The sequence below is a fragment of the Monodelphis domestica genome, chromosome 2 (assembly GCF_027887165.1).
Source record: "Monodelphis domestica isolate mMonDom1 chromosome 2, mMonDom1.pri, whole genome shotgun sequence".
Taxonomy (NCBI): Eukaryota; Metazoa; Chordata; class Mammalia; order Didelphimorphia; family Didelphidae; genus Monodelphis; species Monodelphis domestica.
This window is the reverse complement of record NC_077228.1, coordinates 339,173,692-339,198,084: the sequence shown is the minus strand read 5'-3', so window position 1 is coordinate 339,198,084 and position 24,393 is coordinate 339,173,692. Positions and strand designations below refer to the sequence as shown.

General features: G+C 35.0%; 1 protein-coding gene across 3 annotated transcripts in view; it reads right to left on the bottom strand.

The window, feature by feature from the left end:
• Nucleotides 1–24,393, bottom strand: part of LOC100024704 (cytochrome b5 reductase 4) — a 103,405-nt gene that overhangs the window by 9,699 nt on the left and 69,313 nt on the right. For all 3 annotated transcript variants that reach the window (XM_007484267.3, XM_007484268.3, XM_056818558.1), the window contains 5 exons: nucleotides 14,539–14,679; nucleotides 13,241–13,393; nucleotides 11,833–11,983; nucleotides 11,399–11,485; nucleotides 1,389–1,553 (listed from right to left, as the gene is read on the bottom strand). In XM_007484267.3, coding sequence (XP_007484329.1) covers nucleotides 1,389–1,553; nucleotides 11,399–11,485; nucleotides 11,833–11,983; nucleotides 13,241–13,393; nucleotides 14,539–14,679 — 697 coding nt within the window. The remainder of the gene's footprint in view (nucleotides 1–1,388; nucleotides 1,554–11,398; nucleotides 11,486–11,832; nucleotides 11,984–13,240; nucleotides 13,394–14,538; nucleotides 14,680–24,393) is intronic.

The window sequence follows — 24,393 nt, the reverse complement described above, 5'->3', positions numbered from 1 at the left end:
AATCAATTAATCTCAAATAATTGAGAGTTGGCCATCTATTCTTTTCATACTGAATAATTCTGCTCCCAACTTTTGTGAAGAGTGAATCAAACTCTTTGTCTATTAATTAGCAACTTTTAAGTTAATCAATCAAAAACTTAAGTACCTCTACTCAGTATATCATCAGTCACTATGTTTGAGAATTCACAAGTCACTTGCTAGACTGGGTGACAACTCCACACACAACCCACCCCCACAGTGCTGGGTAAATTGAAACAAATTGAAAGACAGTGATTGGTCCCTGTAAAGTCCCCACTTTACAGAAAGTGATGTGGAAAAAGGACTATAAAAAGTCCTGAACTTCCTGTCCAAGGGACTTCTTGAAACTTCTCCTTTGGCGTTCTTCTTTGGAGTCTCTGCTCCCTGGGATCTTCTCCTTTGGACTTCTTTGGAGAATGGCTCCTTGGGGCTATTAGACTTAGACTTCAACTTGGAGCTTTAGGCCTTTCAACTGAAGTTTTCGGCTTCAAGACTGACTCTTGAGCTTCTTAAGAGTCGGGGACTTTCTTGTTGGATTCACTGTTACCTCGGTGAGCTTAGTTCATGAGGGTTTTTCTGCATTGGGACCTTGCCTGGATCCTGCCTGGCTTGCTAATGAGTGATGAGGATTCCCACATGGAGATTGGAACTCTGCTGGGGAGTGAGCTTCATTTCACTGGATTAGCATTTAGGGTAAGCTAGGCGGTCTCCTTACCTCTTTCCCTTCCACATTTCCCTCTTTATACTAATTTTGCAATTACACAAAATTGCTAAAAGCTGCTAATAGTTTTCACAACACTTTTTTATAACTCTTAATAACAGTCAAAATCCCAATTTAACCACTATATTCTCCAACAAATAATAATACTAGCTAATATTTTATAGCTTGTTAGTGTTTTTTACACATATTATCTCATTTAATTCTCTCAATGTTATTATTATCATCTCCATTTTACAGATAAGGAGATTAAGGTTCAGAGAGGTTAAATGATTTGCCCAATGTCAGGTATCCAAGGAAAGATTTAAATTCAGACCTCCTGACTCCAGGCTCAGTACTCTATCCTCCATGGTTGGAGGCATCAAATATATCACCCACAATACTCTTGGAATGTGGCCCCAAATAGATTAAAATATAATTGGGAAAATTTAACAAAATAAATAATACAACAGAATGCAATGTCCACATGTAGTTTCCTAACATAAGCCCACAGGTAGTCATATGTATAATTTAGTGCCTGAAGCACCCTTTCAATTTGAGTTGAAACCACTGCAATAAGCTATTAAACCTCTTAAATGCAACTGTATGATATGAATAACTTTATTATTTTTTCCATGTTTAGCAATTGATTTTTTTTAGTATTTATATTTACCGTATTCCTTGTTCTGTGAATGGTTCTGGCCCACAGATGCAGACGAGGACTCTAGAGTTTTCTATACTTCTTTTCACAAACCCTGAAAGAAGAGGCAATGAAATTCTTCCCTGTTTGCCTGTCCATTCACTGGTGGGCTCTGAGAGAATAAATTCAACTTCAAATCTACAAAAAGGACACAATTTTTTTAAAAGTTGCAATAAGTATATATCAGTTCAAGTTAATAAACATTTATTATGTGACAGGCATTGTGACAAGGAAATTACATTCTATGATATACAGATTATATGCAGGTAAGTATACACAACATTAAGTAGTTAAGTTAGATGTCAAGTAACAATCCTATACTTATGTAATTCTTGCCATAAACTGTGTCTCACATAATCTCCATAGTGACCTAACATCATACTTGGGGATTAAGGAGACAAAGAAACTTAATTAAGGTCACAAAACTAGTAAGTGAAAAAGCCAGGACTCAAACCCCAGGCTTCTGAGTTCAAAGTCTTATTAATAAGATATATATTTTTTTGTTGTTGTTGTTGTTATTTGTTTGTTTGTAGAACAGGAAGTTTCAGACACTTCTCAAGGAAAACATTGTATCACTAAACAGATACTCAAAATCCTAAATCCAAATTTTCTGAGCAGCATATTTTGTAAATGCTAAGAAGCATTCTGCCTTTTGCTCTAAATCATCAGAAAGCTGGTTCCAAGGGAATTCAGGAGAATTTCTATTAAAATATTTTTACTAATTAAAATAATACAAACTAAAAAATGTGAACATACAAGAAAGGGTAGCATTGTTAAAATGAAAAGAAAAGGAGATAATTCATAGAAATGCTACCAAATACTCAACTATAAAGAAGCTAATTTTCTCAGAAGCACAGTGACCTGTTACTTGAATTGCTAGTCAATAATATGATGAATTTAAAATATCAGGTTGTGCCCTCTTTCTTTTAATCCATTTCAGGAAAAAAAAAATCAATGGTATTACCACCAAGCTCATTCTCAATAGCAAGAATAAAATCTGTTTCTAAATGTCTCAATAAACATTCAGACTAACTGACTACTGACAAGTGGCAGCAACTGACTTCTTACTATCCTAAATCATGAAAAAAAAAGTCATTAATTTTCATTGTTGCTGAGGAAAGGTACTGGCACCATGGCTGTATTACCATGTTATTATGCTTTTTTTTTTCCATTTTACCAAATTTCAGAGAAAATTGATTTTCTTTTACAATTTTCCAAATGCCCAGGAAATTAGTTAGACTTTAGTGAATAGGAAATACATGTAGGAAATACATGTTCCTACATGTACAACAAGATTGTCCAATTTCCTTATCAGCCCTTCATATTTAACTTTTAGAAATTTTGAGTTTAATTGATTTAATTTAGAAATTTTAATTCACTTTATCTTTTACTCACTTGAAATTTGGAAGAACAAAAATAATACATCTTAAAATCTGCCACTTAAGTACAGGGAAAGAGATACATTTCCCTACATAAATCAATAGACAAATATTAAATAAGCACCTGTCAAACACCAGGGATTGCACTAGGTATAAGAGATTCAAAGGCAAAAACAAACAGTCTTGTTCTAACGGAGCTCAGATTCTATGTGAGGTGGCATGTACATACACAAATATTTAAAATATAAATGTATACACATTTATACAAAATATATAGACAGATAAATATATATTATATATACAAACATACATATCTATGTTCTACAGATATATTTATTATATATGCATACATACACATAATATATAAACATCTATAGATACATCAAGATATATATGGATTTAAGTATGTATAGATATAAGTACCTACACACATAAATGACTTTTGTGGGGAGACGGGGAGAATATGCAGATATTGAGATAAGGAGAGATTTTAAGTAGTGTTGTTTTAGCTGAAATCTGAAGAAAGGATTCTTACAGCTCTTTTCTAAGAGGTGCTAAGTATAAAAAGAGGGTATACTCATCACAAGGTACAGCAAAATACTGTACCATGGTTGTATTACTAGGCAAATTATTAAAATTAATATCTAAGCAAAGGAATAAAATGGAAGATGGAAAGTCATAAGTAAAGAAAAGCAAGAAGGCTAGTTTAGCTGAACCAAAGAATATGTAGAGGGAGATAATGTATAAGAAGACTGGAAAGTGTAATGGTAGAAATTTTAGGCTTCTGGGAGAGGTTATGAGCACTGTAATGGTTAAAAATGTGGCTACAGGATTTATGTAATATTAAACAATGGCCGCCAAGGAATTTACTTATGAAATTCCTAAAATGAAACACTCAAGTCAGAATGAAGTTTATGGAGATTTAATCACACTGGGAGTAGGGAAAGGAGAGGGAGAGAAGGAGAGAAGAGAAAAGGGAAAGGGGCTACTCAACCTCTGACCAAGGCAGAGGGAGCTTTAGGCCCAAAGGGCCAAGGCGGAAAGAATCAGTCCTTAACTCACGTGAGTGATCTGAAGGAAAGCTGTCTGCGGGCGTCCTCCCTCTCCAAGCTCCTAACACCAACTCCGTCTCCCTCTCTCCACAGGAAGTGAGCGAATTTCAGAGGCTGTTCCCTACCTCACTTCCTGTGTCTCACAAATGCCAATGGTTGGCTCTAGCTTGGCTTAGGACAGCCCAGGTGGGCAGTTAGTTATTTCTGATTTGTCATTGACTAGCACATGCCCGTGTAGTGTGGGTGTGCACAATTTTTGGGTGCTAGACCAAGATGGAGACTTTTAAAATTCACAAAAGGTAGGTTGTGGAAGGAAAGAACTAGACTGTGAAGGGAATTTGTGGAATTTGTATTTGTATTTGTATTTGAAGGAAAGGGAATAAGAGGCCACTGGAGTTTACTGAGCAAAACAGTGATATAATCAGGCTCATGTTTTAGGATTGTCATTTTGGCAACTGAACAGAAGATGAATTGAAGAAGAGATGTGAGGCAAGAAGACCAATCACAAGGCCAAATTACTCTTGATATAATATTAACAATAAAATGTCCATAAATTTTCTTTTAGCCTACTGTTTCACATGGCTATGAAACCTGAATGAGCTACAAAAGAGTACACATTATTATCAAGGTTCCCTGTTTTGGCAATAAGTATTGACAAGTTTCTATTCTCAGAGTGCTAATAAAAGCACTTAACCAATGGTATATCTTCAAGAGAACTCAACAAATTGAAAGATGATAATAAAATTCCCTAAAGAAATGTTGCTTCTCTTACATTTGATAACTAGAAGATTTACTCCCATGATGTCTACATCTTTAATGTCAGGCTATAAATATTATGTAGTAGTGTAAAAATTATATTTATATCTCAAATAATAAAAACATTATACTTTAGAGGTTTATTAAAGATCATTAGAAATCAAGGAAAAGAAGATACAAAATAAAAACCATGTGCCCATGACTGATCAGCCAGTTCCCACACCCACCTTACCACCACCAAGGTCGAGACCAGAAGTAAAGAGATGGGACCGTCCACATCCCCACCTAATATCCCCTGTCTACAAGAAGTACCTAATGCCAGGAAGTCAGTGGGCTCCTGGGAAATATAATTCTTTTTTTAGGGTAACAGATTTTCAATTATACAGTAGGCAGTAGAGAAAACAATTGGCCAGTAAGTTATATAATATAAGTTATTCATCAGAAGGGTGATGACCAGCTGCTTTCCATCCTCAAAAAGGATAGAAGGTAATGGTTTTAATAGTGGCATAAGAGAATGATGTAGAATATTATTTAATATTGGGTTTTTAACTGGAACAAACTACCAAAGACTAGTGAGCAAAGTCCTTTCCTACCTGAAATGATTAAAGTGACAATAATAAATTCTAATTTCTCTAACACTGGAAGGTTGACAAAATACTTTTTCATAACAACTCTGAGAGGAAGAAGGCAAAAATTATTCCTCTTATACAAATGAGAAAACTGAAGCTGAGGAAGAGGAATGATTGGCCCAGAATTAATGGCAGAGCCAGAATTCAAACATATATCTCTAAATTCCAAGTTTAGTGCTCTTCAATAAACTAAAACTGTTACTACTATTATTTGAAGAGTTACAGTGGGAAGTCTCTTGAAATCCTTTTGAATCAATGATTTTATGAAATGTTTAAAATTCAAAAGAACTACTTAAGCAGATGTTGAGAAAGAAACTGAGATCCATGGAGATTAAGAAGCTTAGCCAATATCATATAGGGAATAAAAGGTTATGGACGTGAGCCAGGATTTGAACCCAGGTCAGTCCTCTAAATACAGTGCTGTTTTCATTTCACCACAATGCCTCCCAAATAAAGTCCTGAGAGGGAGGGAGAGGGGAAAGACTCTCACCCTCCCCTGCCTATTCTGGAGACAGTCAAAATAATCATGTTTTTATAGTGTGAGTACTCTTACCATTAGTGTTAATCATGATTCTTAACTAGTCAGTTTTATTAGTTCACCTTGAGAACACTCTATGACAGACCTCTCCATACTTAGCAAGGCCTACTCTTTGAATGACAGTCTCTTTACAAGCCTCTTTACAAGAAGCCCCAAGATGAAGATGAGTGAGCAACGAGTGGATGAAGAAAGAAAATAAGAAGGCAAATTAAATTTTCTTTCAGCTAAAGATTATAATAGAGAAAACAAAAATATCAACAAAGTTAAAGAATTATTAGAATTTTAGAGGTGGAAGGGATCTTGGAAAATATCTAATCTAGTCTCTCTAACCATTTAGACTCACTCAGATAGCACTTACTAGTTTACTGGTTAGGTGTGTGTGCAATGGGGATAATATTAGTAAAGTGTGGGCCAGAGGAGTAATGTGTTTCTTCTCAGGTCACATGTTAGTTAATGGCACAGCTGGCAGCAGAACTCAGTTTGACTACCGGCCTGACACTCTTTCATCTACCCTGCAGTATTAATAAAGATTTATAAGCAAGCTTTGTGAGGATGACTTATGACACCCAAAGTCTTGCCAGTAGTACCTTCCCTTCATTAGCATCCATTCATCCTTGTTTGAGCGCAGTTGTTTTCATGCTATCTTCCTCCATTCAACTGTTAGCTGCTTGAGAGCTGGGGCTGTCTTTTGCTTTTCTATGCATCCACAGAATGAGCAAAGTGCCTGGCACATAGTAGGTACTCAATAAACATTTACTGACTATCTTAAGAGGAACTTTCCAGAAACTATTTTACTCTATTGTACATGTACATAATTCTCAGGGTTGAAAAGGAATTCAGAGATCATCTCTCTAATCCAACCCAAGCTTGATCAGGGATATCCTCTATGGAGCTTAGCCAAACAGTGATCAAACACCTGAATAGCACCTAAATAGTAAGGCTCACCATTCCACCTTTGGCAAGAACTAATTAGGAAGTTTTGCCTTTTATCAAATTGGAATCTCTCTCTTTCAATGATTCATAATGCTGCTTCCTTCTGAGGATAGTAGAATGGGTCCATTATTTTACAATATAGACCTTTATGGTCTACAGATGACCTCTGATATATTTAATCCTACAAAAATACTGGCAAGTACTTGTAAAATCAAAGAGTACTCTAAGAAAGCAGAGAAAAAAAATTTAAGTGACCTGGAACATTTGTACATAGTTCATAAATATTTAGACATGATTATACATACAATAAAGAGACTTGGACAACTTTCTTCACTTCACTGGATCTATAAAATGGGAAATGAGGAATAGGACAAGATGATTTCTAAGGGGCCTTAGTGATTTAATAGGCTATAATTCTATAGCAAAAAAAAAACAACAACACAACCTCATGCCTATATGAAAACCAAAAAAAAAAAAGATACTGGGAATTTTGGTAACCCAAAAACTCAGTAAGTTAACTGTGTGATATGGTCACTAAAGCAGCCAATGTGATATCAGGTTGAATTAAGGCAGGCTTCAGACCTAAAAAGACAGAGGTATAACATGCCCATCTTCTGCACTGGTCAGACCAGCCATGTGGAGCATGTACTCAGTTCTAGTTGCCACATTTCTGAAAGGACACTGAGAAGCTGAATAGTATATATTAGAAGATGGTGAAGGGGTAAAAGTTTACAGAAATAGAACTATTTAGCCTGGAAAAGGGGAAGACTAAGCAGCATGTGGGGAATAGAGAGAGAACAGCTATCTTCCAAGTATTTGTAATGTAGTATAGAAGACTAGACTTATTTTCTTGTTCCGTTTAATTTGGTCCCAAAAGGCAGAACCAGAAATAACTAGTGAAAATTTCAAAGAAAATTTTAAACTCCATATAAAGAAAAACTTCCTAACAATTTTAGTTATCCCAAAGTCTAAAAGGCTGCCTTGGAAAAAACTGGATTTTCTTTTATTTGAGCACTTCAAGAAAAGGCTGCATCTTATAGAAGGGAATCTTGCTAAGGCATAGCTTGGACAAGAATACCCCAATTTCCTTCAACTTTGAAATGCAATGATGTCACACATCTTTAAAAAAAAATTTCCCTAGGGCCTCTAACATACTGAGTAATGGTCAAACTCCTTTGTCTGGCATTTAAGGCCTTCCACAATATGATGCCACCCTACCTTTCTAGCTTTATTACATGTTATTCTTCCTCCAAGAACTCTTTAGCCAAACGGATCTTATTCTGTGTCTTCCAAATACATTCTGTACTTTGCCTGTCTAGTTTCCTCTGCTTAGAATGATCTCCCTTCTCTTCATCTACTAAAGCCTTTATTGATCCTTTAAAGAACTGAAGTCGTACCTCCTACATGAAGCCTTCCTTCTTCCTTGCCCATCCTCTCCCCTACCCCAATATCCTTAGTAGTCTTCTCTTCTAGTATTCACCTAGCATTGTTTTCTACCTTCTTAATCATGCAATAACCATTCAATTGCAATTTATATTTGTGTTTTACCCTCCAACCAGATTATCAGCTCCATGAGGAGTCCCCCATCTTATTTAAACATTATTTTCCCCCCAATGCCAACCACATTATTCTGCACATAGCAAGTATTTAATAACAGCTTAATGAATTTGAATTTACAGTGAAAAGGAAAGAAAAGACTTTTCACAGAAAGAAGTACTGCAATGCAAATCTAACTATGTTCTGCTTTAATATGTTTAAAAATGTACATTCTGGGAGGAAAAGTAGGTTTGGAAGTAAGCTAAAGGCTTTTAGAGGTTAGGCAAGAAACCAACAGTATGCAGATGTAAGTAATCAATCAGTAACATCAACTCCAAGCTTCAAAGTACAGGGAACTAAGGAAAAAGTGGGTTAGCTTAAGAAAAACCACAGGAGGCACATTAGGGAGTGTATAAACACAAGATGGTCTAATTTCTTTTTCTTCTGGCTTGAGCCAAGCCATGTGGTGTAAAAGGCAAGCATGTAAAACAGAAAGATTTTTCTCTTCATATAAAGAAATAGAGAAAGACTTGAACTGGAGAATGTGCTCTGACTACAACTAGCAAAAGAAGGTGATTAAAGGCAAGTAAGATTAAAGGAAGAAAGCCATTTTACAGGCTTTTGGCCCCCCTCACTGCTTTAATTCCTAAAGCTTGAGCTCCAAATACACAACCCATTAACAAAGAATGTCTACCAAATGCAATACACTGTTAGATATTATGCTACCTAACAAAAAGCAAGTTAGCAGAAATTATTTTACAGAAACAGTTAGAAGTGCTATAGAGATTGGTACACACTGATTATGAAACAAGAAAGTAATTCAGAATTATGGTTTTTTTTTTTAAGTGATTAGAATGGCCATATTCTTTGACCCAAGGACCCCAATGTTAATTATTGTTGTTTAGTTGTGTCAGTCCTGGCTGACTCTTCATGATCCTTGAGGTCATTTTCTTGGCAAAGATACTGGAGTGGTTTGCCATTTCCTTCTCTAGTTCATTTTGCAGATGAGGAAACCAAGGCAAAGAGTTAAGTGACTTGCCCAGGGTTATACAGCTAGTAAGTATGTGAGACCAGATGTGACTTCAAGCCTGGCGCTCCATCCAACGAGCCATACAGCTGCCCAGGACTGATAGCATATTTTAAGGAGGTCACAGACAGAAAGGTCTGATGTTCACCAAAATATTAATAGCAGTACTTTTTGTGGTAGCGATGAAATAGTTGCCCAATGCTTGGGAAATGATTGAATTAATTTTTATATATGAATGAAATATTATGACTACATTAAAAGATGAATATGGAGGATCTAAAGAAAATTGAGAAGACAAATAAACTGATGCTGAATGAAGTAAATTGATGCAGAATGAAATAAGCAGAACCAGAAACAAAATACATATCACATGTAATATAATAATGTACATATAATGAACAAAAAAATCAAAACTGAATGTTTTTTATTTATAAGGACCAAGTTTGGCCTTTGAGAAAATTTAAGAAAATATGTCCTCCTCCCTTCTTTGAAAGAGTTCTAAGGAACTATATTGTTATAGAACATTGCATATCCTATCAGTTATAGTTGATGTGTTGGTTGGGTGTTTTTTCTATCATTATTTTTATTTTTTTTAAGCCCTTATCTTCTGTCTTAGAATTAATACTATATCAGTTGTAAGACAGAAGAGCAATATGAGCTAGACAACTAGGGTTAAGTGAGTTGACCAGAGTCACAAAGCTAGTAAGTGTTTTGAGGTCAAAGTTGAACCCAGGACCTCCTGTCTCTCAGCCTGGTTCTCTATCAACCAGGCTATCTAGCAGCCCCCTTTCCATCTTTAATACAAAGAATGTTTCACTGGGTAGAAGACATATTCAGAAATAAAAATGACACGTAAACAAAAGATATCAATGCTTTTTTTTATAAAGCTTGGCTGGTTCCTACTTTTTCCAATTCATTTGCTTTTAGGGACAAGACAATTATTTTAGGCCAATCTAATTACTTTCCCATTTACATTATCTCTTGCTAATTTATGGTTTAGTTAGAAATTGTTTATCTTTTGTTTTACATAGCCTACATTTCCAAGTACAACACTCCCCACTCTGACCTCTGTAGCAAAGAACAGAACAGGAAAACGCAATTCAGCAAAAATAATCAACATGCTGAATCTGACAGTATGTACAATTTTTCATATGCACAGTCCATCACTTCTGCAAGGAAGAAAAGATTTTCTCATTTCTTCTTTAAGGTGAAGCTTAATTATTACTTGAGAGTATTCCGTTTCATGCATTGTTGCTAATGGTTTGTTTTTTCCATTGATATTTTATATATTGCGTATAATGCTTTCCTGATACAATTTACTTCACACAGTAACAGTCCATCATATCCATGAACCACAATTTATTTAGTCATTCTTTTATCAAAATAAGACCAAAACATTTACTTTGCTTCCAGTTTTTTCTACTATGGAAAGTGCTATTATATATATTTTGATGTATATGGGACCTTCCTTACTATTACATGTTAGTAGAATCACGGGTCAAAAGATAAGGGCATTTTAGTCACTATCTTAAAAGCAAATTCCAAATTTTGCTTTCTGACTCTATTCCTGCCTCTAGACTTCTTTTAAACTATGCAATTGATTGGGAATACCATCCCACTTCCTGTCTAACAAACTGATTGTTTCCCTTTAAAATCTACCAAAATTTTAACTTTTCTCAACACATTTTGTCTTTGAGGCAAAAAATATAATGAAGGGTTAAATTGGCCTACCCAAATCTACAGACTTTCTCAGGAGTTTTGTTCTATTCTTTAATGAACATATAAATGACAACAACAATGTACTCTCTACAAAATCTACAATTCTAGTGTCAGATGGTGATAATTTTTCGCTTTATAAATAACTTTACAATGGCAGCAAATTTAAGCTTCAATATTCTTACTGATGAAAATGAACTCAAAGTAGTAAAGTCCAAAGACTGGCTACAACTATGCTTTAATAATAATGAGTCAATGCCACCTGGATAAATGTAGCTGATGATGCTTCTTTAGAAAATATATTTGTTTATAGCTTCTTTCAATATCTGTTTCAGACTCAAGGTTCCTATTCAAGATAGCTAAGTTCAGAATATACTACCCATTGTTTCAGACATCATAAGCCCACTGCTTTGGTACCTTTTTTCCTTGTCTGCTAACTGCTCCAACTGATTCCTCCAGAGGATATCTCCTTCTGTCTTGTTGAAGAACATTAGCTTCACTTTCCTAAAAAAAAAAAATAATACACTGTACATCAACATGAACTCTTTTAGTTGATTTTTAAATTATGTATGAACATGTTCAACAGAAGGGAAGTAAGGTAAAAATAAATGTTACAGAATGACCATAAGGGAACAAAGAAAAGTGAAATGAAGGAACCCTCTTAATAAATAAGCTGATGCTAGAAGAAGAATGAGAAATGACTGGCAGGATAATAAAAACATATTTCAAGGTTCATTGCAATATTAAAATCAGAAAGCAGTACATGCTGTACTGATCTAACAGAGCTTCAGAATATTAATTCAAATTGTCAACCTTGTATTTTGAAAAAATCTACAGAGAAATTTACATACCTGAGGCTGGTTATATTAGTCAAAGCATAATTCAGTATTTTAACCATTGGTGTGAAGCCTGTTCCAGCTGCCAATAAGAAGAGTTCTTCTAATTCTTGGAGCTGAGATTTCTTAAAGTTGCCCTCAGGACTACTCAAAGAAACACCATCTCCTAAGCAACAAAATAAATTATTACTAAAAAAAAAAATGGGGGTTGGTAGGAGGGAAGAGAATCCTAGAAAGAGAAAGACAATGGAGGTCTCTTATAATATGATGCTGGTGACAGAAGCCTGCCTACCTGTCAGTCATGTCCAATTAAAATTTGCATAATATAGTTATGCTACAAAGGAGATGATATGACTGTCACTGTCTCTTGACATATATAATGAGGAGCTGTACAAACATGGGAGTTTTATTATTCATCCTCTCACATATTATTTATTGTGTAATATCCAGTGTTTATAAATTATGGAAAACTGGCAATGAATAAATAACTTGAAACAATGTAGGACTGACTGGCAGTTCAATATGATTATTAGCTTCTCAGTGGAAGGGCCCAGATCTTATCCATACTATAATCTAGTGTGCTTAAGGCCAAGTGCACGGTATAGTATTAGATATTCTCTAAAAGTCTGCTGAAGAGGAAAGAATACAGAAATATTATTAAATAATATTATATAATATTATTAGCTCAGTTTAATCAATTCAATGGTTTCAATCTTTCCTCCAGGAAATTCTTTTTTTTTTAACCCTTATTTTCTGTCTTAGAACCATGTACTGATTACAAGGTAGAAAAGCGGAAAGGGTTAGGCAATGGGAGTTAAGTGACTTTCCCAGGGTCACACAGCTAGGAGGTGTCTGTGGTCAGATTTGAACTGAGGACCTCCCATCTCTAAGCCTGGCTCTCAAACCACTGAGTCCCCCAGCTGCCCTCAGCAAATTCTTAATAGCACTAAAGAAACAAACCTAAGTAGCTAACACTTAATTTCCTTTCATTTTTCCTGTAGTCAAATTCAAAAAAATGAAAGCAAAACCTAATTTTCCATGGACCTACATTTTGTGGGGGTTACTCAATAATCTAGGGAGCTTGAGGGCTTGAATTTAGAATGTGCTAGTCTAGTGGCCCCCAGAATGATACTACAAAATTATAAGGCATTTGATTTAAAACTCCTGAGGCTAAGCAAAATGAAACAACTTCACAGTGGAGTCATTACTGAATCAAGTTTTCAATGTATACTTAGGAAAAAAATTAGTCATAATAATAATAAAGAAAAAAAGGTTAGGGAAAAGCCAGAGAACAGAGGTTGAGCGAAGGAGGAAAGGACAAGTTTGAAGGTAAAAGACAGAAACCTTTCTATAACTCCTTTAAGAACAGATGAATCTAAAATGCCCCTAAAGCCGTAAGAAAACAAAACACACAAATGCTTACCTATTTGAAGACAATCAAAGTGTGGTGTGAAAAGTCCAGTGTGATAGATTTTCATCATAAAATAGATATATTTGTTGTGAGGATGAATTGGTTCCTGTAAATCCAAGTATAAGGAATCCAATACAGGTGTATACGGCTTCACTATTTCTGTACCTGGAAGAAGCCAAAACCAAAACAATACACATCAAAAAATATTGTGGCACAACTATACAATATATTAAATGCTCACTATACCTATGCTTACTTGTTTATTGTTATTGCTTTTAAATGGATCACTGACAGATACTTATTACAATCTGATTTTTTAAAATACAGGGTGCATAATTAAATAATAACTAGATTTATGTTAAAAAGTTTGACCAATTTACATTGTAATAGAGTAACAACACTAATATAGATGTACCAAAATCTGCCCCTGTGGGATAGGGTAGCTGAGGCAGAAGCCAGTACCAAAATCATTACACATAACCAAACTATACACAACTGAATGAAGTAATCATCATGCAGGTATAACATTGAAAATGTTAAGATAATCTTGATCAAGTCACCCCAAAAATAATGAGGGAAAAAGAGAATTAATTTTATGAAGTTGGCATGTATATAATATCTTATTGTCAAAATTCTTTTCAGGGCATCTCTTATGTTCTCTCTATAAATCATAAAGGCATATCTTTTCAAAGAGTGATCATCCATGTTAAGGACAAAAAGGAAGTAGAGCCATCATTTCCTGTGACTGGTAAAAAACCTACTGAATTTAGTACTAAGCAACAGTGCTGGCAGGAAATGTAATCAACTCAGAAAGGATTTTTTAAATTTTGTAAATGACAAAACTTTAATGAACTATTAAAGAAAATCTGGGATTACTCTCACTTTTAATGCTAATATCAGGGAGAGCTGGGAATTGTGAGGATCCTCAGAAGCAGGGACTGTCTTAGGTCTTTCTTCATGTTCCCAGCACTTAACCCAGTACCTAACACATAACAGATGCTTAAAAAGGGTTTATCAACTAGCCACATGTCTAAAAATTGGATGTCAATTTTTAAAATTCTATTGTGAAACCTATAAAAAGATGCTAACTAGTTAGCAAAGCATTTACCTACTTTTAATATGTAGCACCTGGCAATCACAATCTAACCTTTGCTACAAGGAAAAAAATGTGCTAATCTTACAATAAATCATAAGATGAAACATACTGCATAACCTCATGATATCATTTAACAAATTTTAAACTTCAAATGTATAGTCTTACAGCATAAAATGATTTCTGATTTATTTCTTTATGTTTTTATGCAACTTACCTGCAACAGTTTGCTTGAGGTAAACATGTTGCCCAATGGGCACCTGAAGATGAGTACCTGGTGGTAGCATCAAGCAGTAAAGTTTGGTATCATGGGTAACATCCACTTTGGAAATCAGCTGGCACTTTCTATAGTATAGCCCTAGAAAAATGATCCAGTTTCTCTTATTCTTTAATTTATTTAACAAGTTGTTAACTCTCTTATGTCTAAGTTACATAAGAGTTGCTGAACTGTATAGTAAAGGGAGTGCCTTCATAAATGAAATTTTCAGTCTGTACCCTATCCCTACCTTTCTCCCTTGAAATTACTTACACACACACACACACACACACACACACACACACACACACACGAACTGACAACAGTTTCACCTGCTTCTATGGAGTGGAGAATCTACAATCATGCTAGCTAAATCTGAGTCTTTCATTTATCAAAATACCTTGAAAATTCTGTAGAGTAACTTTTTTCCTCATAACATTTTTTTCCTGTGGTTACTGTTTATTAAAGTCTTCTAGTAAGAAACAAATATATTTTTTAATGAAAACTGATTTTAGCTTTGTAATTTAAACAATAATTTTTAAAACCTTTTTCAGCAGAACTATAATAAAATTGTACAATTGAAGTGACCATGGATATACCAAATGCATTATAAAATCCTTTCTTAAGGAACTTTCATAGTCCTTCTGAAATTCACAAATATTTGTTTTTGTGGGGATACATTCAACACAAACTGAAAAAACAAACAAACAAACCTATATATAAACAAGAATCCTCTTTCTTTCACGAGAAAAGAAGGCCCTCAGCAGATCCTTTTCATAAACTTATGGGAGGTCATAGACAAGAGTTGCACAGGATGGGGAGACATAGATGGGTTGTGGCCTATAGTATACTGGAGGGAATACCACCATGAATAAGCTTAGAAATGTGTGGATTTCGGCATATTGGAAATTTGATTATTTTAACTACAAAAGAAGAAAAAACATCCTATGTCCTTTTATCACAAAATATATGCAAATTTTAAAAATAATTCAGTAAATGACTTTTGCCCATTCTTTGGTCTCCTTCAATTTCCAAGGATGAATGGTTTAGTGGAAAGAATACTGGATTTGGATCATAGGATCTTTGTTCAAATTCTGACCCAGCTACCTGTCACTCATGTGACCTTATTAGGACTTCTTTGGGCCTCAGCTTCCTCTCCTGTAAAATAAGGTCATAGGACTAGATTACTAAAGTCCCATCTTAGCTCTAAGTAGATGATTCAAAGATCTGTTTTTAGAAGAATTATGATGTCTCCCTCAACTGGTAAGATTCTGTACTAAGCTATCATTAACTATTTCTGGTCACAGAACTGGCTTTATTTTGATGACTCTTTACTTCAAGCCTACTTTAAATAATTACAAGTAATAAAGCATGCTTTAAAAGCCACTAAAGGGATCTGTATACAATTTTGAAACACAAATTATTTTGGGGACAGAAATCTGAACCACTTTAATCATTTTAAAATTTCAAACTATACAACAAATTCCAATTATTATGATGTCTTCCACTGGCACAAAGGTGATCCTGATTTACTGATTATCAAAACAGCAAAGGGCAAGTTCTGTTAGTTCCTATACCAAGATCAAGAGGCTTCAAATAAGGATCCAATAATGTACTGGGGATTGGCTAAGTGAAAATAAGCTTAACATCAGAAAGCTGATTACTGGGCAAAGAACTTTTCTTTTTACAATATCAACTCATTAAATGACTAACTAAGGCATGGAAGGTGGCCATCATCTGCATAGGTGGCTAACACTAATAAAATCATAGGCATTTTGAAATTCTGAAGAAATAAGAATGAGTCTTGATTAAATGTCTCAGAAACATGAACATATTAGCAAAAAAGGGGCTGGGGGAAAAGTGCAAAACCTGGATTCAAGTTCTAAATGGCCTTTGTCTTGGTTTCTGCCAAAAGTAAGACATATGCATTGCAGTCTCCATCTTCAGGAGTAGAGTTTAACAAATAACTGTTTATAACACCCAAAATACATAAACGAGCTACTAACTTCTTTCAAGGTTGAATAAGTATTCCAATGGCATTTCTTGTCAGAAATTTCATTATCAGAGGTGCAAATTATGGAACAGGCATGGGGGATATGCTGATTGGCAGAAGAAAGGGTGTTAATGATACAAAAATGTTATTCTGATATGGTATACTCCCCAAATCAAAGCTGAAACTATTTAATTTGAAGTGGTTATCTCCTATTTCCAGAGAAGCACAAATCTAGTCAGAATGTGAAGCCCAAAATGATTTAAGAGACTTTCCCATGATCATAAAAGCAATAAAGTAGCAGAAATAAGATGTGGTATACTATATGGCCTTCTGAATTGTACTTATTTGGAGAAAGAGTAGAAAATAATGAAACAAGTAGCTGGTAAGAATAATAAGGGTCTTGGAGACAGTGTTGCAGTTAAGCACTGAGACTACATTTATCAAGGTGTAGTGAATAAATTTGTAGATTCAGATGACTGAAACCCGAGATTCATCAAAATGTGTATTTTGAAAAAAAGAAGAGAATGTTAAAAAAAATGGAGGCAAAAACTCCAGTGTGTTTGGGGTTTTGTTTTGTTTTATTTGGGGGTGGGTGGGGGGGTGAGGGGTATTGAAGTATCCATGGTTTAATACCAATAAGAAACCTAGACAAAAAGAAGAAATATTTAGAGGAAGAGTTTGGAAATAGATCCTAATCCTGGCATAAAGGTATGACAAAGTAGTAATAAAGGACTTCAATTATCCAGACATCTGCTAAAGCTTTCTCTTTCCTCTCTCTGCCAAAAACAGAACAGCTAATAACACTCTCACTTGGCTTGGTGAAAATGTCATCCTTCCAAAGGAAGAAGATATTACAAAGATTATAGGGATTGAGATATAAAAGATTTCACAGAATAATAAATTCACGGAAATTGAGTTGTAAGATATAGTGTGAATTTAATCCATCTCCTACCCACATTATGAATTCTATGTATATCATCTCCAACAAATGGACATCTAGCCATGGAACTTACTTTTAGTCATCCTATTCTAATCTTGGGCAGACCTAACTGTTATAAAGATTGTACAAAAGGGGGATGAGTGGGTAAAATTAAGCATAGTTTGGCATATACCCAAATTTGAGGAAAAGTATATTTCAGTTGGGCTTCAGAGGAAATATAATTAGTATCCCACAGATTTTCAAAGAAAGGCAATATCCCATGTTCTAGGGAAAGTGAGCACAGGAATGATGATGTTCAAGAAGAGGAAACAATTTCAATGAGGGGTCAAAATGGAACTGTGTGAAAAGACATGTAAATGCACGGGGAACTAATCAATCAATTTAGATTTAAAAAAATATGAAGATGGAAACAAATCCAGGTTAAGAAAAGATCATTATAAAGTGTGAAAGAGTCCTGTAAAAACAATATAAGAAATGCATAAGTTCAGAATGATCTGGAGAGAAAAACTAAGGACAAGAAGAGATGTTCAAAGTTTCAATGAGAAAAAAAGGAAGATAAAAGAAGAGACAGGCCCTTTGCTTGAAATGGATGATGATGATGATGATGATGATGATGATGATGATGATGATGAAGAAGAGTGAAAGTAGAGAAAGGCAGAGCAGATCAATTCTTCTTTCATCCCTGTTTCTTCAGTGATAACAGAAAGCAAGTGGAACCATGAGACTGAAGAAAGACAAATGCCCCAATTTGCAAGATAGAGAAGAGAACACTCTGCAAACTACAGGACAATAGAGTTTCACTTTGATTTCTGGGAAAATTATTGAAAGCATCATTAAAGAGCTAATTGGTGAATAGCTAGAAAGGGAACTATGACTTCATTGGGAATTAGTTGTATCAGACTATTTCCATTTTTGATAGGGCTAGCACATGAGGGGAGTGCTGTAGATAAAGATTTAACCTAAGCTTTTGCTAAAGTATCTCATATTACTCTTGTGGATAAAATGGAGAGATATGGACTAGATAATATAATCGATGTATTCAGAAAGACTAGTTGTTAATGATTCAGTGTCAACATGGCAGGAAGTCTCCATTTAGCTCTGTGATGTTTAACATGTTAATCAATATCTGATAAAGCCATAGATAATATGCTAATCAAATCTGTAGGTGAAAAACCTGGGAAGGACACCTAACACACTAGATGACAGTCAGGCTCCAAAAAGATCTGGATTGGTTCGAACAGTAGGTTGAAACTAATATTTGTTGTTGTTCAGTTGTTCAATTATGTCTGACTCTTCATGATCCTATGGATCAAAGCCATCCATAAGGTTTTCTTGGCAAGGATTTTGGAATGATTTGCCATTTCCTTCTCTAATTTCAGGCAACCAGAGGTTGTGTGACTTTCTCAGGGTCACACAGCCATTAAGTATGTGAGGCCAGATTTGAACTCAGATCTTCTTGAAAATAAGTCCAGCACTCTATCCACTGAGCCACCTAACTACCTTCTAGGTAAATAGAACTTAAATGACTTATCTAAGGTCACAGAGCTAGGAAGTATCTGAAACTGGATTTGAACTGGAAGAAACAGTGCATATATTTAGCAGAGAAAAAAGATGACATAGTGGGAAAGAATAATAGCTATGTTCAAACATTTGAAGGAAAAGAGATTAGGTTTGTTTTATTTGACCTCAAAGGGCAAAATCAAAGGAGTGGACATCACAAAGAGGTCAATTTAGCTTAGATGTCTGGGCAAATTTCTTAATAATTAGAGTGGTTCCAAAAGCAGAATACCTTATTTCTAGAGGTGGTAGATTCCTTCTCCAAGTACAAATTGGAAGACTACTTCTCCATATGTTTTAGTGGAGATTCCTTTAGATATGAGCTCAATTAGATGGCCATTGGGGTCACTTCTAATTCTCAAGTTCTATAATTCTGATTCTGCAAGGTTCTCAACAACCAATTCTCTAAATTCTGCTCATGTCTGTCTTTCATCTGATCCCTTCTACACTCAGGCTAACCAACTTGCAGACTTTAGGGAATTTATTATTTAAAAACAGCTGACTTTATTACAAAACTTTCCTTCCTTCATGAATTTGTTACCTGGAGCACTTTACTTACCCAGATAGATCTGGTTCCATTACGTTTTCATAAAAAGTTTTAGAGGGCTGAAATAAATTTTTTAAGACTTCAAAATTATAAAGTTATCACCACTTTTGGGGGATTCTTTGCTTCTGTACTAGGCATGCTTAGTACATGTAGCTAGGTGCTTAATAAATGCCAACTTGCTGGAATTTCCTTATGTTAGATCACAAATTAACTATTGCCCTTTTTCAAAAATGCAATAAGACAAAAAAGTTCCCTTAAAAATACAGAAGCTAAAACTATTTAATAGACCTACATGTAGAACTTGCAATTAACCCACTGATTAGACAATATAGACATCATAATCCCTAAAATCCCAGCGAGATCAGTTATCAAGCATTTATGAATAAAAACTCACTGAAAATGACCAAAAGGCTTTGGTGTAAGGTAAAAAGGTAAAGAGAAAAGCTTTCAGAAAACAGGTGAAGCTGAGCTCCCAAAGAAAACAAGATTAACAATTATTTGTCTTTTCAAAACAAAACTAAAAGAGCCTCCCAGAACTTGATGTTGCTGGATAAAGTACCAAAAACCCAATATCCCCCACTTAGCTGGAAGTCAGACTTTTGGCAACATCAACTCTTCATCAAATCTCTTAAGGGGATGAGGCCTTTGTGCGATCAAAACAGCTGTCACAAAGACCCAGCACTGAAGTTCAAATGTTTTACTTTGTAAACAATTGGTTATGTCCTTTCTCTGCTCACAGAAAATAAAAAGCAACAAACAGAGGGTTAAAGAAGTTGCAGGTGTCAGGAACTCTGAGTGGGGAGGAAGAAGGAACAAGTATTTATTAAATACCTATTATGTGCCTTTACTGTAAAGTACTTTTCAAATATTTCATTTGATAGATATTACAACTGACAAAGAGGCAGAAGACAGAAAACCAAAAAACATTAAAAACCACAAAAGCACTATAATTTGTTAGCAAAGAACCTTGGGTCTATTTTTATCTTTATATCAGTATCATTCTACTTTATCCACTTTGAGTCATCAATTCAAAAGTTAAATGATCGGGATAGCTAGGTGGCTCAATGGATAGATCACCAGGCCCTAGGTTTAAATCTGTCCTCAGTACTTCCTACCTGTGTGGAGCTGGACAAGTCACTTAACTCCCATTGCCTAACCCTTACCATTCTTCTTCCTGAGAACCAATATTTAGTATTAATTCTAAGATAGAAGATAAGGGTTCCAAAAAATAAAAGTTACATGATGTTCCACTTAAGAAGGAATTCTACATTTTACAAAGATTTCCACTCTTTTAAATTTAAAATCAAATCATAAGGAAAATATACTTGTATGTAATTGTATTCCCCAACCCACCCCCAATAAAGAGTCTGTTCTGGTTAGAGGCAGCCTGGCATAAAGAGCATAGGATCAATTTTGTCACAAGAAACCTGAGTTGAGGTTGCCTATGACAAATTAGCTACATAATTAAAAACAGCCAACTTATCTCCTATGTTCCTCCAGGCAATTTACTACGACAATCAATTAAGAGATAATTTGTAATAGATGGGAGTTTCCTTAAATGATAAAAGTATAAGTCAGAACAAGAACAAAAAAAATATGACTAAGTGAAATGAGTTATGTATTTTCATAAAAAGAGTAACATGAAACATGAAGAAAAACAGAATGATGAAATAAGGAAATAGGGTCAGAACTCAGAGGCAAGAAGTTTCAAGACCTGCTTCTGATACATATTAGAAGTGTGACCTTGGGCAAGTCATCTAATCGTTTAGTTCTCTAAACCAGAAGTATCAAACTAGGGGGTAGTAGGTCACAAAACTTTGAACTGGGGCCCAAACAAGACTAAAATATAACCGGGAAATGCTTCATAAAATAAACAAAACTATAATACATTATGTTGTTTTCCAAGTCAACATGCCACAGACAAGGATCCCTTCCTATTTGAGTTTGACACCAATGCCTTAGACAACCTTCTAGGTCTCATAATTTCAGATAAAATGCCAATATATGTTAGGGAAGAGAAATTCCTATTCTGAGATTTCAAATTGCAGGTATGAAGCACTAAAAAAAAAAAAGAATATAATCATTACTATGACTGAGTAATCACAGGGTAGAGGTAGAACACTAAAAAATGTGAATGCAGAAATTAGTTATAGAAACTAAAAGAATATAAGTATTTTCATTTGTAAACCATTTATTGGGCAAAAGCAGGATACCAGATTAATAATATTTTTGTTTTAGTACAACCTCACATAAAAATATTTAAATGGATGTCCAAGGAACAAATTCAAATGATAGTACATCTTGTCCCAGTTCTGCCTTTGACATCTAAAAATGAGTTATTTAAATAGATACTAAAGTAATCATTCTAGTCCTAAGTTAAAATATTCATACCTTGACTCCACGCCTTCTCTTTCTGATTTATGAATTAAAATGACATATATCATTGAAATCCACTGAAAATCCAAAGAACTAAACAGTAATAGCTTTCCCTATCCAAATCCAGTGATCTGTCCACTAGTTAGGAGGCACAGTGGATAGAACTGAATTTAAATCTGGCCTCAGTCACTAACTAGCAGCTGTATGACCTTGAGCAAGTCATTTAATCTTTACTTGCCTCAGTTTTCTCAACTGTAAAATGGACATAAAAATAGCACCTACCCACCCAAGGTAAAGATCAAAAGAGATGACAATTGAAAAGTGCTTAGCGCACAGTACCTGGTGCACAGTAAACGCTGTGTAAATAGTAACTACTATTACTACACTTAACTAGTTTTATTTTACGGCAGACCTCCCAACCAATGCACAGCATCAGTAATTGCATGGTCAATTCAACAGGTATTAAGTACCTACTGCATGTGCAAAAATTTAGCCTACCTTGGCATAAACCTAACCATGAGGTTATCATCACCACACTCAGGGTAAAGGTTTGAAACCAATCATGACTGGAAACACCAGTCTATTCCTATCCTAAAAAGGTCTAATCATGTCTGAATCAGTCCAATGGATCTCTGAGAGTACAGATACTCTCAGTAGGAAATCTTGTAAATTCATCACCTCTAATATCTATTCTCTTCTCTCTAATCACAAGGCTACTTTGACTACCATCATCATCATCTCTTGTCTACACTATTGTAAAGATCTTCCTTGACACAGTTACCCAAATGATAGTTCAAAAGCACATTTCTAACCAAAACTCTCTTCCTGCTCAAAAATCATCTACTGACTTCAGTTTAAAAAACAAACTAACAAATGAAATACAAACCCCTTCCTTGGTATTCAAATCCTTTCCCAATCTGCCACCATCTGCTATATACCAACTGCTATACCATCATGTATTCAATTCTAGCCAAAAAGCTTAATATTCCATGTAAACAAAATTCAGCTCCTTTCTTCAGGCTTCTGCATAGATAGTATATTCCTCCTTCAGCACCCTTACCCAATGCCTGGAATGTATTATCTGTTTACCCTATCTCTTACAATCCTTAACCCTTTTCAAAGTCCATTCAGCTCATGTGGCTTGCCTGCCTCCAAAAACAAGATAAAAATCTCAACTCTGTTTTACTGTTCACATATTTAACTACGGGCATAATGGGGGTGGGGGGCAGTGGGGGAGGGAATATCTAGATTTTACCTCTGTGTTCTTAGGACCTAGCACAGTGCCTAGAATACAGTAGATGCTTAATAAATTCCAACCTACTTGGCTTGAAAGAGCTAGGGGAAACCCAGAATTAAGCAATCCCTTATTCCTTCCTCTTCACAGAGATTTAGTCATACTCCCTTTCCTGATGGGTTGAGGTAGTCTAATCTAGTCTAAAAGATATTTAGTCATTCAATCAATGGAATCAATTACACATTATCTTAACCAGCATCTCTCCAACTATGCAGAAATTTCAGATTTACTAATTTTCCTTTGTTGTTGCTTTTAAGGGGAATCCCTTTGGCAATGTTTAATAATCCCCAGAATACAAAAAAAAAAAATCACAGGGGTAAGGGCTCTCTATTCAGTACATACTAGTTAGAAAATTGTAAAGGATTTTGACAAATTAGTTTTAGACCAGCATCTTACACAATATGCCATAATATATGCCATAATAAACTCAAAACAGATGTGACCTAAAAAAGTCACATGTTTAAAAAAAAATCCAAGAGACTAAAAGTAAGTGCCTTGCATAACTATGAATGGGAAGAATACTCTTCACCAAACAAGGGACAGAAGAGATCAGAAAGGATAGAATAGTCCATTTCTATTATATAATTCTGAAGAGACCAAAAAGAAAAATCAATTTGGCCAAAGTAAACAGAGATTTAGTCAGGGAAGAAAAAATCTTTGCAGCAAATCAAGAAGCAAGGTACAGGGTGGCAAGAATGTATTCTAGAGTTGGAGGACAGGGGTTCAAATCCTGCCTTTAATACTACCACAGTGACTACAGCAAGTCATTTAACCTTCTTAGAGCTCAATTTCCTTATTTGTAAAATGAGGGGACTGGAATGATCCCTAAACCACCATTTATTAAGTACTTATATATCATGCACTACTGGAGGTACCAGAGGTACACATATAAAAATGGAGGCAGCCACTGCTCTCAAAGAGTCTATTCTACAATCTAGATGGCCTCTAAGGGATCTTAAGAGGGATAAACAAGCACACTATAATGAACTGTTGGTAGAGATACAATTTGGAACAACCATTTTGGAAAATAATTAGAAATAACATAAGAAAAGTCACCAATCTGTACATACCCTCTGATTCCAGTAGTCCTATTACTAAGTAAAAAATAA